This window comes from Eriocheir sinensis, chromosome 47, assembly GCF_024679095.1.
Source record: "Eriocheir sinensis breed Jianghai 21 chromosome 47, ASM2467909v1, whole genome shotgun sequence".
Taxonomy (NCBI): domain Eukaryota; kingdom Metazoa; phylum Arthropoda; class Malacostraca; order Decapoda; family Varunidae; genus Eriocheir; species Eriocheir sinensis.
The window spans coordinates 7320339-7332573 of NC_066555.1; the positions used below are offsets into that span (position 1 = coordinate 7320339).

A 12235-nucleotide genomic window follows, 5' to 3' on the forward strand; every position below is an offset into this window, starting at 1 on the left:
AATTTACCATCCTGATGTTCACGCATTATCGCCCTGAGTTTCGTGTTGCTTTGACATGTACGGGTCACATCTACCTACTGTTGGCGTCAAGCGCAATTCCTTAAGGCGGTGTCACACTGGCAGTTTTCCTCCAACCGTTGGGGCTACTGGCAACTGCAGTTGCCCGTGTGCCCAACCGGGAGCGAACTGTTGGTTGTCCGTGTGAATGGAAAACGGTTGGGGGTATGAGCAACTGCACGGCTGTATGTAAACAAACAGATGACGGCAAAGGTTGAGGAGTGAGGAGCAGTGGAAAATAGCCAATCAAGAAACTTGTAAAGAAGACTGGCAGAGCTGCTTAGTTCACAATTTAATTGATACAGGGCGACTGCTTTATATAGCTTCCCGCAAAGAAATATAGAGGTTTGGAACAGAGTAAGTGAGGATGTAGTATCGGCGAAGAGTGTGCAAAACTTTAAGGGAAAGTTGGACAAATACAGATATGGAGACAGGACCACACGAGCATAAGCCTAGGTCCTGTAAAACTACAACTAAGTAAATACAACTAGGTAAATACACACACACGCAGACAGATTTGTTTGGTCTAATCTGTAATGCACTCACATAAGATGCAGGGTAATTTTTTCTTATTTTTTTGGGGGGGAAAAAATAATGATGTGTTACCAATGGTGACTAGCGTGTCTCAACAACACCTGCGTGGCAGCTAACATGTTGGAGACAAGCAGTGTGCAGCGGCGCCTCAACCAACTTGATACTCACGTAGTTAGGATGTTTGAAAGACTCTGAATGTTGGTGTTGTCGTCGGGGCCGCTGAAGTAAGGGTGGTGACGGTCAGTCCGAAGGACATCCTTACGCACCATGTTAGTCACATACTTCACTTCCTCACTCAACAGCTGCAAGAGATAGTATATGGCAATAACAGATTTTTCTTGTGCAGTAAGCCATGAAAGAAAATTCTCTCAAGATCATGGAGAAATATAAAATAGTCTAAAGCATACAATATTTACAGTTAGCAAGTGCCCCTTCTCAATATTTTTCACTCATTTGATGCTCCATCATTCATCATGTGGCTGATGATTCTGGGGGCAACTGTAAACCATGCTATTGATATGTAAAGAGTCAAAAGCTCAATGGTAAGGATTTCTAGCTTCTTCGTCTTTCCCTCAGAGCTGAATATTATGATACAGGCAGGAGTGGGAACCCAGCACTCGAAAAGGACTGTTGATTATATGAATTGTACACGAAAAAAATTCAATACAGGTACTTTAGACTAGTCAAAGAGAGTATCAAGTACCAAATCAGTACTCAGTATTTGGTACTCTTTAATATAGTCCAACAACATCACTAACTGAAAAAGTTTTCAGCTATTGTAGTAAAGGGAAAAAGAAGAATTCATTAAGGCTTCACTTAGCAATAAACTCAATGTGTATACAGACAGCAGCTGAAGCTAACTAACTTTGTGAGTAAAAGAGGACCCAAATAACAAGTATGTACCATGACATACATAAACCATGGAAACCAATCACTGGCTAATTTATTTAAAACTATTCACCACAGCTATGTCTTACAATGGTATACAGGTGAAATACAGATGGTAACAACAGTCTGACAGATTATATTGTTTAGCACTTTCTCACTGAGTTTTTAGAAGTTCACTGATCATTGCGAGCAGTATTATGAAGTGGACACTTTGACACTCATCAGCTCTCCTCCTCTTTCTGACAGCCTTCTACCTCTTGAATTCCGCCACCATGTTGCATCTCTTTCTATCTTCTATCGATATTTTCATGCTGACTGTTCTTCTGAACTTGGTAACTGCATGACCCCCCCCCCCCCTTCCCGCGGCCCCACAGCACACGACTTTCTACTCATGCTCATTTCTATACTGTCCAAACCCCTTATGCAAAAGTTAACCAGCATCTCCATTCTTTCATCCCCTTCACTGGTAAACTCTGGAACAGTCTTCCTTTGTATTTCCTCCTGCCTATGACTTGACCTCTTTCAAGAGGAGTGTATCAAGACACCTCTCCATCCGAAATTGACCTTTCTTTTGGCCACTCTATACTTATCACTATATGAGACCAACAGTTAGCGGGCTTTTTTTTTTTTTTTACATCTTCTTTTTGTTGCCCTTGAGTTGTTCTTTGTGCTCTCTCTCTCTCTCTCTCTCTCTCTCTCTCTCTCTCTCTCTCTCTCTCTAAACTGCCCAGATCTTCAATCAACCCTAACTTCAACGACTTCGGTCAAGGGGAGCATCGGGGGGCAGCATGGGCCAAGCATGTCATACATCACAGCAACAACCCTATATAAAATTTGCCTGTGCAACTAACAGGCTGGGGTCGCCTAAGAGACCCACCAAAAAGCCTACTGGCAGCAACATAAAAAAAAAAAAAAAAAAAAAAAAAAAAAAAAAAAGGCCCATTCACACATTCCTAGTCTGGAACTGCATAGTGTTTTCCCTTTGCAAACCATGACTGGACAGCAGAAACTATTGAGGCTCTAGTCTTCACAAAGAGCTAAGCAATATCACAAGTCATATAAGTAACAAAAGAGGATACAGTAGCTTAGAAATATGAGATAATGATTATTTATGAACTAATTGATTATCAAGGACTACATTAATATATGATGAGACTCACACACTCACTTGACCTTGGAATTTGAAGCAGGCAAATCTTTGTGTGGTGGTGGCAAAAATAAGGTAGATGTTCCACCAAGCACTCCTACGTGCCAACTCTTGCCATGAACGTGTCAACCTTTGACCTGTTCACCCTCCTGGTGTCTATTGTTTTGAAGCTTGCGGTGGCATCTGCCCCAGACTGGGCAGGCGGTTCTCTATGCCCTATGGTCACTTTCCCTTGGTTGGCAACCTGCATGAAACTGGCCACCACAGAGCTACCAGTGAATGGTGTGCCCTTGGCTTTACACATCTTCTAGTATAAACATGGGTAAAGGATGGCAGGTAAGAGAATGTACCATTAGTCCCATCTATTTGAATGTGCACAGTGTCATATAATTCTTGCCAATAACATTGAGATACTGTCTCATTCACCCTCAATTATGGCCATTCATGGTACAGGGTCATCTGCAAGGTCATCTGCTAAGATAAGCTGCAGAGCTGCTGCACTGATATTGGGGGTCACTACTTAGATAGAGCATCAGCTGATCAGGCTGTGCAAAGTTAAAAAATCTCACTAAAGTTAATGCCACAGTAAACACAAACTAACCTTACGGCATGAAGGGGAACCTTTCATCTTATCCAGCTATGTCCCCATCACGGCATCACCGCCGCTACCACCAACAAGGTAAGTTTTTACCAAAGATATTTACTGATGATCTTTCACCAATGTCTGATCATGATGACTGGAAGCCTGAACGAGTAGATGAAGACAGAGTGGAAAGTAGGAGGCAGCCCAGATAATAAACAACTCTAGATATTATCAACTCATTATGGGTTTCTCAGAACCTACCCCTATTGTGGTGACATTTTACAGGGTCTCTCTGTAAGGCCCAGTGCATCAACTCTATACTGCCTCTAAATTAGGTAAAAACTAATCAAACTTGTGCTGAAACACAGGGAGAATGTCTTTTACCTCTTCATTCTGCAGGTGTTCCTGCCACGTGGCTTTCAGACCCTCATACTCTTTGGTCTTTAGCTTCATGTAGTCTAGTCTCTCTCGCCCAGTAAGGCCTTCTGGGTACACGTTGAGCAGGTGCTTCCAGACAACTTTCCTGAAAGGTAACACATAGATTGTCAATCTCAAAGGTCACATTTTTATAGATCCTAACCTTCTCAGCACATGTAAGGGTGGGTCTGAGATGGAGGCAGCAAAGGCAGTAACTATAAAAATAAAGGCAGGCCCCAACTTACAAAAATAATTGGTTCCTGAAGGTCTTTCATGAGTTTTTTACAACACAAAATGGCTCACATCACCAATTTTCACCCCCATATAAAAATGGGTGGATCTGTTAAGTTACCATCTGTTACAGACCAAAGACTTTCTACTTGGTATATGGCTTGAATCAATAAATTATATTTTTATATTTTTTTTACCTTTTCCAATCTGTGAATACATAATCTGACTCTTCGTAAGTACACACATCTGCAATAAATTTCACAAACATCCATATCTAAAAAATCCAACTCATTACATTTGGCATAGATTCACCTGAGGGAAGGTTCAAGGCCTCCTAGGTAGACACAGAGCCGCAGCTCCTTGGGGTGAGCGAGCTGCCCCACACCGTTAAGCATCTGCTGGAACTCTGCATCAGTAAGAGGAGGTCTGGCTGGCCGTATGGTTTCCTCACCCTCCTCATTCCAACTTAACACCTTCTGGACTGCTGACAGTGTTTTCTCCATCTGTTTTAAGGAAAATATATCAAATAAAGAATCCCTAATCACCACCCTACAAAATGGGCAGTTTGGGCTGAATTTCGCTGAGATCTAAACAAGATTTCCACCCTTTTTAAGCCAACTGATATCAACAAAACATTCATGCCTCTTATACTGGAAGTCACAGTCACATGACCCCACTCAAGCCAAAACAAAATAACTAGAAAAAAAGGATAGTTGCATGTCAACACCTCAGTGGCATGCACTTACATCACATAGCCTGTACCTTTTCTTTGAAGAGTCCTGGCAGCTTAACAGAGTAGTTATTCTTTGGCAGATCAGGCAGAGAGAGCTTGGGGATGTCCATGTTAGTGACAGCCTCCCAAGTGCCATTGGAAGACATTAAGTCAACCTTCACAAGCAGGTAAGGGTCTGCAGATCTGAGACAGGCAATGTTAATGATAATGTATTAGAGCAAGCACAATGATTAGTAGCAGCAACATCTATCCTGTTTCTAGAAGAGACAAGTTGGTGTTGTAACAGCTTTAGTTTAAAGACAGAAATGATGAACAGGTAATTTTAATTTTTTTAACCTGGCAAAATGTAACTCAACTCAATTGTTATATGTTAGATACAAAATGATAATAAATTAATAAAATGTGACCACTTTCTATCCATATGAAATGTATAAAAAGATTTTTGTGTCTGACATGAAAATTCTACACAATTCATGGTACATCTGTGTATGGGGATAAACTTGATATTTACTTAACAAACGCCATCTCCAAATCAAAATCGGAGAGCAAAGGGACCCAGCAGGCCTCGGGGAAGCGGTCATCACGAGCCAAGTAACATGTCTGATAGTCTCTGCAAGGAAACACACGGCAAAAATGAAGTACAAGAATTACAAATGTAGGACCATGATACAGCTACATCTTGATGAGACAACAAACAGTAAGCTCTGATGAAGAAATGTGTTTATATATACATGAAGCATTACCCTCAGTTGGCTCAGTAAATTACACAAGTATACTTTAAAATACAAAAATTAATTCATCAATATACTTTAAAATACAAAAATTAATTCATCAGTCAGTAAGTACTCTGAACAAAGTAAAGACAGCTTTGCTCACCCTTTGAGATCAAAAGCACGAGCAATCAAGTTCCTGAGCACCTCATAGCCAGTCAGCTCCGGATCCACGCTGAACCGGCAACACTGAGAGTCCACCTCACACTGACTGTGCTGTGGGGATCAAAATTCAGTCAGCTAACAAATAACTAACTGGCTATACCTACTATCCCACACCTCACTGCTCCTTCATGCTCCTGATGCCACTCACTCAGCTAACAAACGACTGACTCTGCCTATTACCATTCACCTCAATTACTCTTTACTCTTGGCACAACGCATCAAACACTCACCCACCTAACACATAACTGACTTTGACCATCGCCATTAATCTCAATGTTACTCTTCCTCCTTAACACAACACATCAGAGCACTAACTCAGCTAACAAATGACTGACTCTGCCTATTACCATTCACCTCAATTACTCTTTACTCTTGGCACAACGCATCAAACACTCACCCACCTAACACATAACTGACTTTGACTATCGCCACTCATCTCACTGTTACTCTTCCTCCTTAACACAACACATCAGAGCACTCACTCAGCTAACAAATGACTGACTGGCTGTTACTATACATCTCACTACCACTCTTTATTCTTGACACAGTACATCAACCACTCACCCGGGAAAAAAATTGACTGTGCCTTACCATCCATTTCACTGCTGCTATTCAATCCTTATGCTATACTTACTATAATTTTATTAGCTAATCTAATAAAAGACTAACACTATATATCTTATAACATCCACCACAGTAACCACACTCCTACTCTTTATCAATATTTGCTTAATGAATGCAATCTGCCTATTATCATCTACTTTCCTTTTCCTCTTTGTTAATAATAATAATATGTATATACCACTCATTATCTTTTAACTCAGGCAGCAAGTAAATGACTGACTCTGCCTCTTGCTGCTTTAACTTGAGAGGGCGTTAATACACCTACGTATTCAAGCTCTGCAGCAATTCAGTAATAAAAATGGAGAAAAGTTTACAGGGCAATCCAAGAAATGTTAACCCCTACACTGTTCCAGAGAATGGCTTGGGTCACTAGCTGTAGTTTTTTTCCACTATGCTGTATATTTTTCTTGCTCCCTTTAAATAGTAACCCTGCTCCTCTTAAATAATAACCCTGCACACCATAAACGGCAATCTTGCACCCTTTAACCCTTAAACGGGAACGTGACTCCAGGTGGAGTCATGACTTCCTGGTTTTGAAAGGCGCGCTTTTTTTTTCACTCGCGCCTTGCTACAAAGCTTGTGTGGGAGAGTCGATCGTCAGTGTGTCATTAGACCTTGAGGGAAATAGATGTGCTCCACGCTGGAGTTGCTCCTTCTATCTTAAGTAAGGGCTGTGACGCCAGCTGGACCCACACCGTCCGTTTGTGAAATTTTTTTTTAGGGGGAACGTAGGGGGGAACAACATTGTTTATAGGCCTGTATATGTGATATACAGGGCCTTAGTACCTATACCTCATGCTAAATATGTTCTGTGGGACTTGATAAGAGTTCTCTGGGAAAGCAACTGCTCGTAGTGATAGGTTTCGCCGGTTGTTCGTGCACCAACTTGCCATGGAAATGGCAAAACCATGTGCTATGAAGAGGCTGGATAATCCTAACCTCACAAAGGAACACAAAGGAAGAACAAACAACAGCAGACCTGCTGGTCCTTACGAGGTTGTTTGTGACAAGCTACACTAACTATCTAATCAAAGGTGGAAGATGAAGGACAGCAAAGGCAAAGGCTCCTCCCCACCCCCCCATCCCTCCAGCCAAAGCTGGCAGGAAAGGAAAAAGAACCATGCAGCATGGAAAAACTGCATGGAATTTATGTAGGAAAGAGGAAAGAACTACCATTACTGCTACCACTAACCGGGTGATAAAAGCGGACAAGGACACCAGTATTCGAAAGAACTTAACGTTATTACGACAATGAGTGATATCTTAGTTCCTGGTTGGATTCAAAACACTTGTCTAATCTATTCTTGAAGGCCGTAACTGTTGTACTATCAACGACATCACAGGGTAGAGTTCCAAACATTAACAACTCGATTGAAGAAGAAGTGTTTGGCTTCGTGCGACGAGAAGCTTTTACCACTTATCTTCAAATTGTGATTTCTTCTTGTTCTATTTGATCGATCAATTGTAAAGTAATCTTCCGCACTAATATCACTGAATCCTTTAAACATTTTAAACACTTCTATTAGATCGCCTCGCATTCTTCGTTTTGATAGGCTGAATAAATTTACTTCTTTAAGCCTTTGTTCATATGACAAATTTCTCAACCTAGGAATCATCTTTGTTACTCTTCGTTGGACCCGTTCCAACTTTTCTATGTCTTTTCTGTAGTAGGGAGACCAAAACTGTACACAGTACTCTAGACGGGGTCGAACCAACGAATTAAACAGTTTTAATATTACTTTTTCTGATTTATTATTAAAGACTCGTACGATGAAGCCAACCAATTTGTTTGCAGTTTTAACTACCTCTGAACAATGCTGCCCGGGCTTTAAATCGCTTGATATAGTGATTCCAAGATCCTTTTCTTTACTTACTGCAGAAAGTTGTTGGCCATTCATTATGTACTGAACGCGATTGTTATTTTTTCCGATGTGCAACACTTTACATTTGTCAACGTTAAATTTCATTTGCCACTGATTGGCCCAACGTGCAAGTCGATCTAGATCTGATTGTAAAGCTTCTTCGTCGAGTGTCGCAGTTACTTTACTAGCAATTTTTGTGTCATCAGCAAATTTTGATACTTTGCAAGTGAGCCCATCATCGATATCATTAACATAAATTAAGAAGAGCATGGGGCCAAGCACTGATCCTTGAGGTACGCCGCTTCTGACGTCGAGCCAGTTAGATGTACCACCGTTTAGAACTACTCTCTGTTTCCGCTCAAGAGAGCCAGTCCGCAAGCCAATTGTGAATGTTACCCGAAATACCGTGTGCCAGTAGTTTGCTGAGCAATCGTTGGTGGGGGACCTTATCAAATGCCTTTTGAAAATCCAGATATATGATATCTACTGATCTGCTTTCATCGAACACCTCAAAAATATAGTGAAAAAAATCAAGTTAGTTAGTCAGACACGAACGTTTACTACGGAAGCCATGTTGCGAATTATTTATTATATTATTTTCTTCGAAGAATTTCACCATATTGTCGCGAATGATAGTCTCCATTAACTTACAAACAATAGATGTCAGGCTAATTGGTCGATAGCAGGACACTGGTGACAACTATCAAAAGCTGCTTCAACATTGTTGAAATTCAAGTCCAGCAGCCTACACCACCATCAGGCAAGAAAAGGTGCCACATTTGCCCTTGGAAAACTGCAAGCAAATGTAGAACAGTTTGTGCAAGGTGCAACAAGGTAACCTGTCAGCGACACTATGAGATCTACTGCACAGACTGCCAAGATATGTAAATAAATGTTTGTATATTCACGGAAAATATATTTTGTATTTTGATCATAGGTAATTTTGCTGGTATGCATATTATGTTTATTTACTTGCTTATTAAAAAAAAAAAAAAAAAAAAAAAAAAAAAATCATTTTCAGTTATTTCTAATGGTATACTCAAGGTATGTTATTATCATAAATTATTTTGTGTGTATGCATTTTGTGTTTATTTATTTATTTACATGTTTATTTATAAAACCACATGCAAGAATTGTTCATTTTCATTTGGTCAGAGCACCACATTTGGATTGCAGGATAGACTTTTTACACCATTTACTTGAAAGAGCAACCATTTTAGTTAGAGAATATTAAATTTTCTTACTTTTCTTTTCGAAGGATTCTTGTTTATACATTATATGGCAAAGTCACTATTTTTTCAATAAATTTTTTGTAATAAATCATGAAAATTAAATATGATCATAAATTTCCTTGTTTTTACTTTCATTGTCCTGCAAGATGTTTTCTTTTTCAATTCTGATGCAGTGTAACTCAATAAAGATGATCCATATATTTTTAAAAAAAATATTTTTGCAGTGGGTCCAAATGGAATCACGGCTCCACTAGTGTGAGTCAATTTGGGCGCTAACGTTTAAGGGTTAAATAGTAGCCTTGCACCTATTAAAAAGTAACCCAGACCCCCTTAAATAGTAACTCAGCTCCCCTTAAAAAGTAACTCAGCCCCCCTTAAATAGCAACTCCGCTCCCCTTAAATAGTAACTCATCCCCCCTTAAATAGTATCCCAGCTCCCTCAAACCTAGGTAATGCACAGTTGCCCTTGGGAGTTTCAGAAATACAGGTGTGGAAGCAGGCAGGTGACAGGTGTGGAGGGAAAGTAAACTGGCATGCAGGTAGGTAGGGTGAGGGAGGGAGTAATTAAGGGTAGACAGGTGTGGCCAGCAGCTGCTATTATTTTTTTTTTTACCTGGGTGATTCCTGTCTTATTGATCATTCATAACTGATATAGCAACTTCTTATTTACAGGGATGTAGATAAGCCTATTAATGTGTTTTATATATAGTCAAATGTTAATGGTAAGTAAATAAATAGTAATCCAGTTCCCCTTAAATAGTAACTTGTCCCCCTTATAGAGTAACTTGGCCCCCTTAAAGAGTAACTTGGCCCCCTTAAAGAGTAACTTGGCCCCCTTAAAGAGTAACTTGGCCCCCTTAAATAATAACTTATTTATAAATAGTAACTTGGCCCTTAAATAGAGTAACTTATTTATACATAATAACTTGGCCCCCTAAAATAGCAACTTGGCCCCCTTAAATAATAACTTGGCCCCCTTAAATAGTAACTTGGCCCCCTTAAATAGTAACTTGGCCCCCTTAAATAGTAACTTGGCCCCCTTAAAGAGTAATAGTAACCTTTATAAAATGGCCCCTTAAATAGTAACTTGGCCCTAAAATAACTTGGCCCCTTAAATAGTAACTTATTTATAAATAATAACTTGGCCCCCTTAAATAGTAACTTGGCCCCCTTAATTAAATAGTAACTTGGCCCCCTTAAAGAGTAACTTGGCCCCCTTATAGAGTAACTTGGCCCCTTAAATAGTAACTTGGCCCCCTTAAATAGTAACTTGGCCCCTTAAATAGTAACTTGGCCCCCTTAAATAGTAACTTGGCCCCCTTAAAGAGTAACTTGGCCCCCTTAAATAGTAACTTGGCCCCCTGAAATAATAACTTGGCCCCCTTAAAGAGTAAATTGGCCCCCTTAAGAGTAAATTGGCCCCCTTAAAGAGTAACCTAACACCCTCTAAATAGTAACCTCCATTATTTTTATATAGAGCCAAATGCTAATGGGATGTGCTGGTGTGTCTACTGGCCAAGGCGGTATTATTCTAGTGTTTGCCCATACTCACCCCTCGCAACCTGGCTAGGGGGCCATTGAGACTTCGGGGAATGCGGCGGTAACCATGAAATGCGTCGCAAATGCATAGTTTTTGAGTTATGGGGGGGTTGAAAAATACCTTAGACGTAGGGAAATTCCTTACAATTACTTAGATGTAGGGAAATTTCAAACATTCCGGGTTTTTTTTTACAACGTACGGAAACCATGCAATTTCACTCACTCTCCATACCAAAGGCTTTCCCCTCTGCTCTGAACCTGCATCTGCGACAACCTGCTGAGGAAGGCCAAGCAGGTGAGCAGGCAGGTGAGCGCCTACCTCGCCTCACCTGACAGATGGTTGCTGGGCTCCCAACACAAACACTTTCTACACGTAACCTTCGCCCTGGCTGGCTCCCCTCGCCCCCCAGCCTGCACTCTTTGGATGCCTTCTCCGCGGGTGCCGTGTGGTGCCTGCCGCTGGGGACGTGGCACCGCTGGGCACCGAATACCACGGCGGAGGGAGAGAGGGACCCAACACCTGCCGCTGGGGCTTACCGAGTTGTCTGGTGATAGTTCCTTACCTGGATGACTTTAATTCTCACAGCATCCCTTGACGGGATCGCTGTCGTTAAGGCCGTTGCCATTGCCTCTGAGAATCGATGGTTCTCAGCAAAGTCTGGCAGCTATCCGACCCCAGCTGATGCCTCCATGACAGCCAGCCGCTGACACTCGCCGCCGCCAGCTGCGCGATGACAGTTCACCGTTGCCAGATTATCGTACTCAGAGCCTCGTATTTACCGGTTTCTGAGCCATAGCTATATACAAAAAACACCAATAATTAACCATTTTAACGATAACTATATATGAAGGCAGATATTGAAGTCGAGGAGGCAGTTTATGGGTCAAAAATCGGCAGACATAGGAGGCTGAGTACGACATTCTGGCAACGGGTGCCGACGACTTTTTTCTTTTGAGTTGTTCTGCTTTGTATCGCTTCTTATTATAGTCCTCCTTGGTTCTTCTCTACACCTACTAATAAATACTTACTACGCACACTTAGTTACTTCACTGCACACACTTATAATGTATATATACATCACCCTGCCCTAAGCTCAGCTGTTCACTTTCCTTTCACCGACTAATTTGCTTTCTCTATCTCATTTTCCTTATCTTCTTCACTTTATCTTCCTCTGGACTTTTCTATTTGCGTTTCTCTTTTCTGTCCTTTTGTTTGTTTCCACTATTATGCTTTTTTTTTACTCCTCTTTAATTTATTGCTGCTGGTCGAGTTTACCTGCAACAATAAACTATCACCTGCAACAATAAACTATCAATCAATCAATCAGTTTTTTTTCCCCAGCATTGCGCGACAGTGGAAGGCGAAATGTTTTAAAATGCGACCCACTGTACAAATATTCAAATAACGAGTCACTGAATATATTTGTGATGTTGTTCTGCCTTTGTTTTAGTG

At 40.9% G+C, this 12235-nt stretch overlaps 1 protein-coding gene across 1 annotated transcript in view; it reads right to left on the reverse strand.

The window, feature by feature from the left end:
* Window positions 1-11510, reverse strand: part of LOC126981335 (TBC1 domain family member 25-like) — a 24939-nt gene extending 13429 nt beyond the window's left edge. The window contains exons 1-7 of the mRNA XM_050832341.1: window positions 11346-11510; window positions 5467-5576; window positions 5102-5200; window positions 4620-4773; window positions 4170-4360; window positions 3594-3732; window positions 760-893 (exon numbers count right to left, since the gene is read on the reverse strand). Of these exons, the coding sequence (XP_050688298.1) occupies window positions 760-893; window positions 3594-3732; window positions 4170-4360; window positions 4620-4773; window positions 5102-5200; window positions 5467-5576; window positions 11346-11408 (890 nt within the window). The 5' untranslated portion in view covers window positions 11409-11510. The remainder of the gene's footprint in view (window positions 1-759; window positions 894-3593; window positions 3733-4169; window positions 4361-4619; window positions 4774-5101; window positions 5201-5466; window positions 5577-11345) is intronic.
* Window positions 11511-12235: the final 725 nt, after the last annotated feature.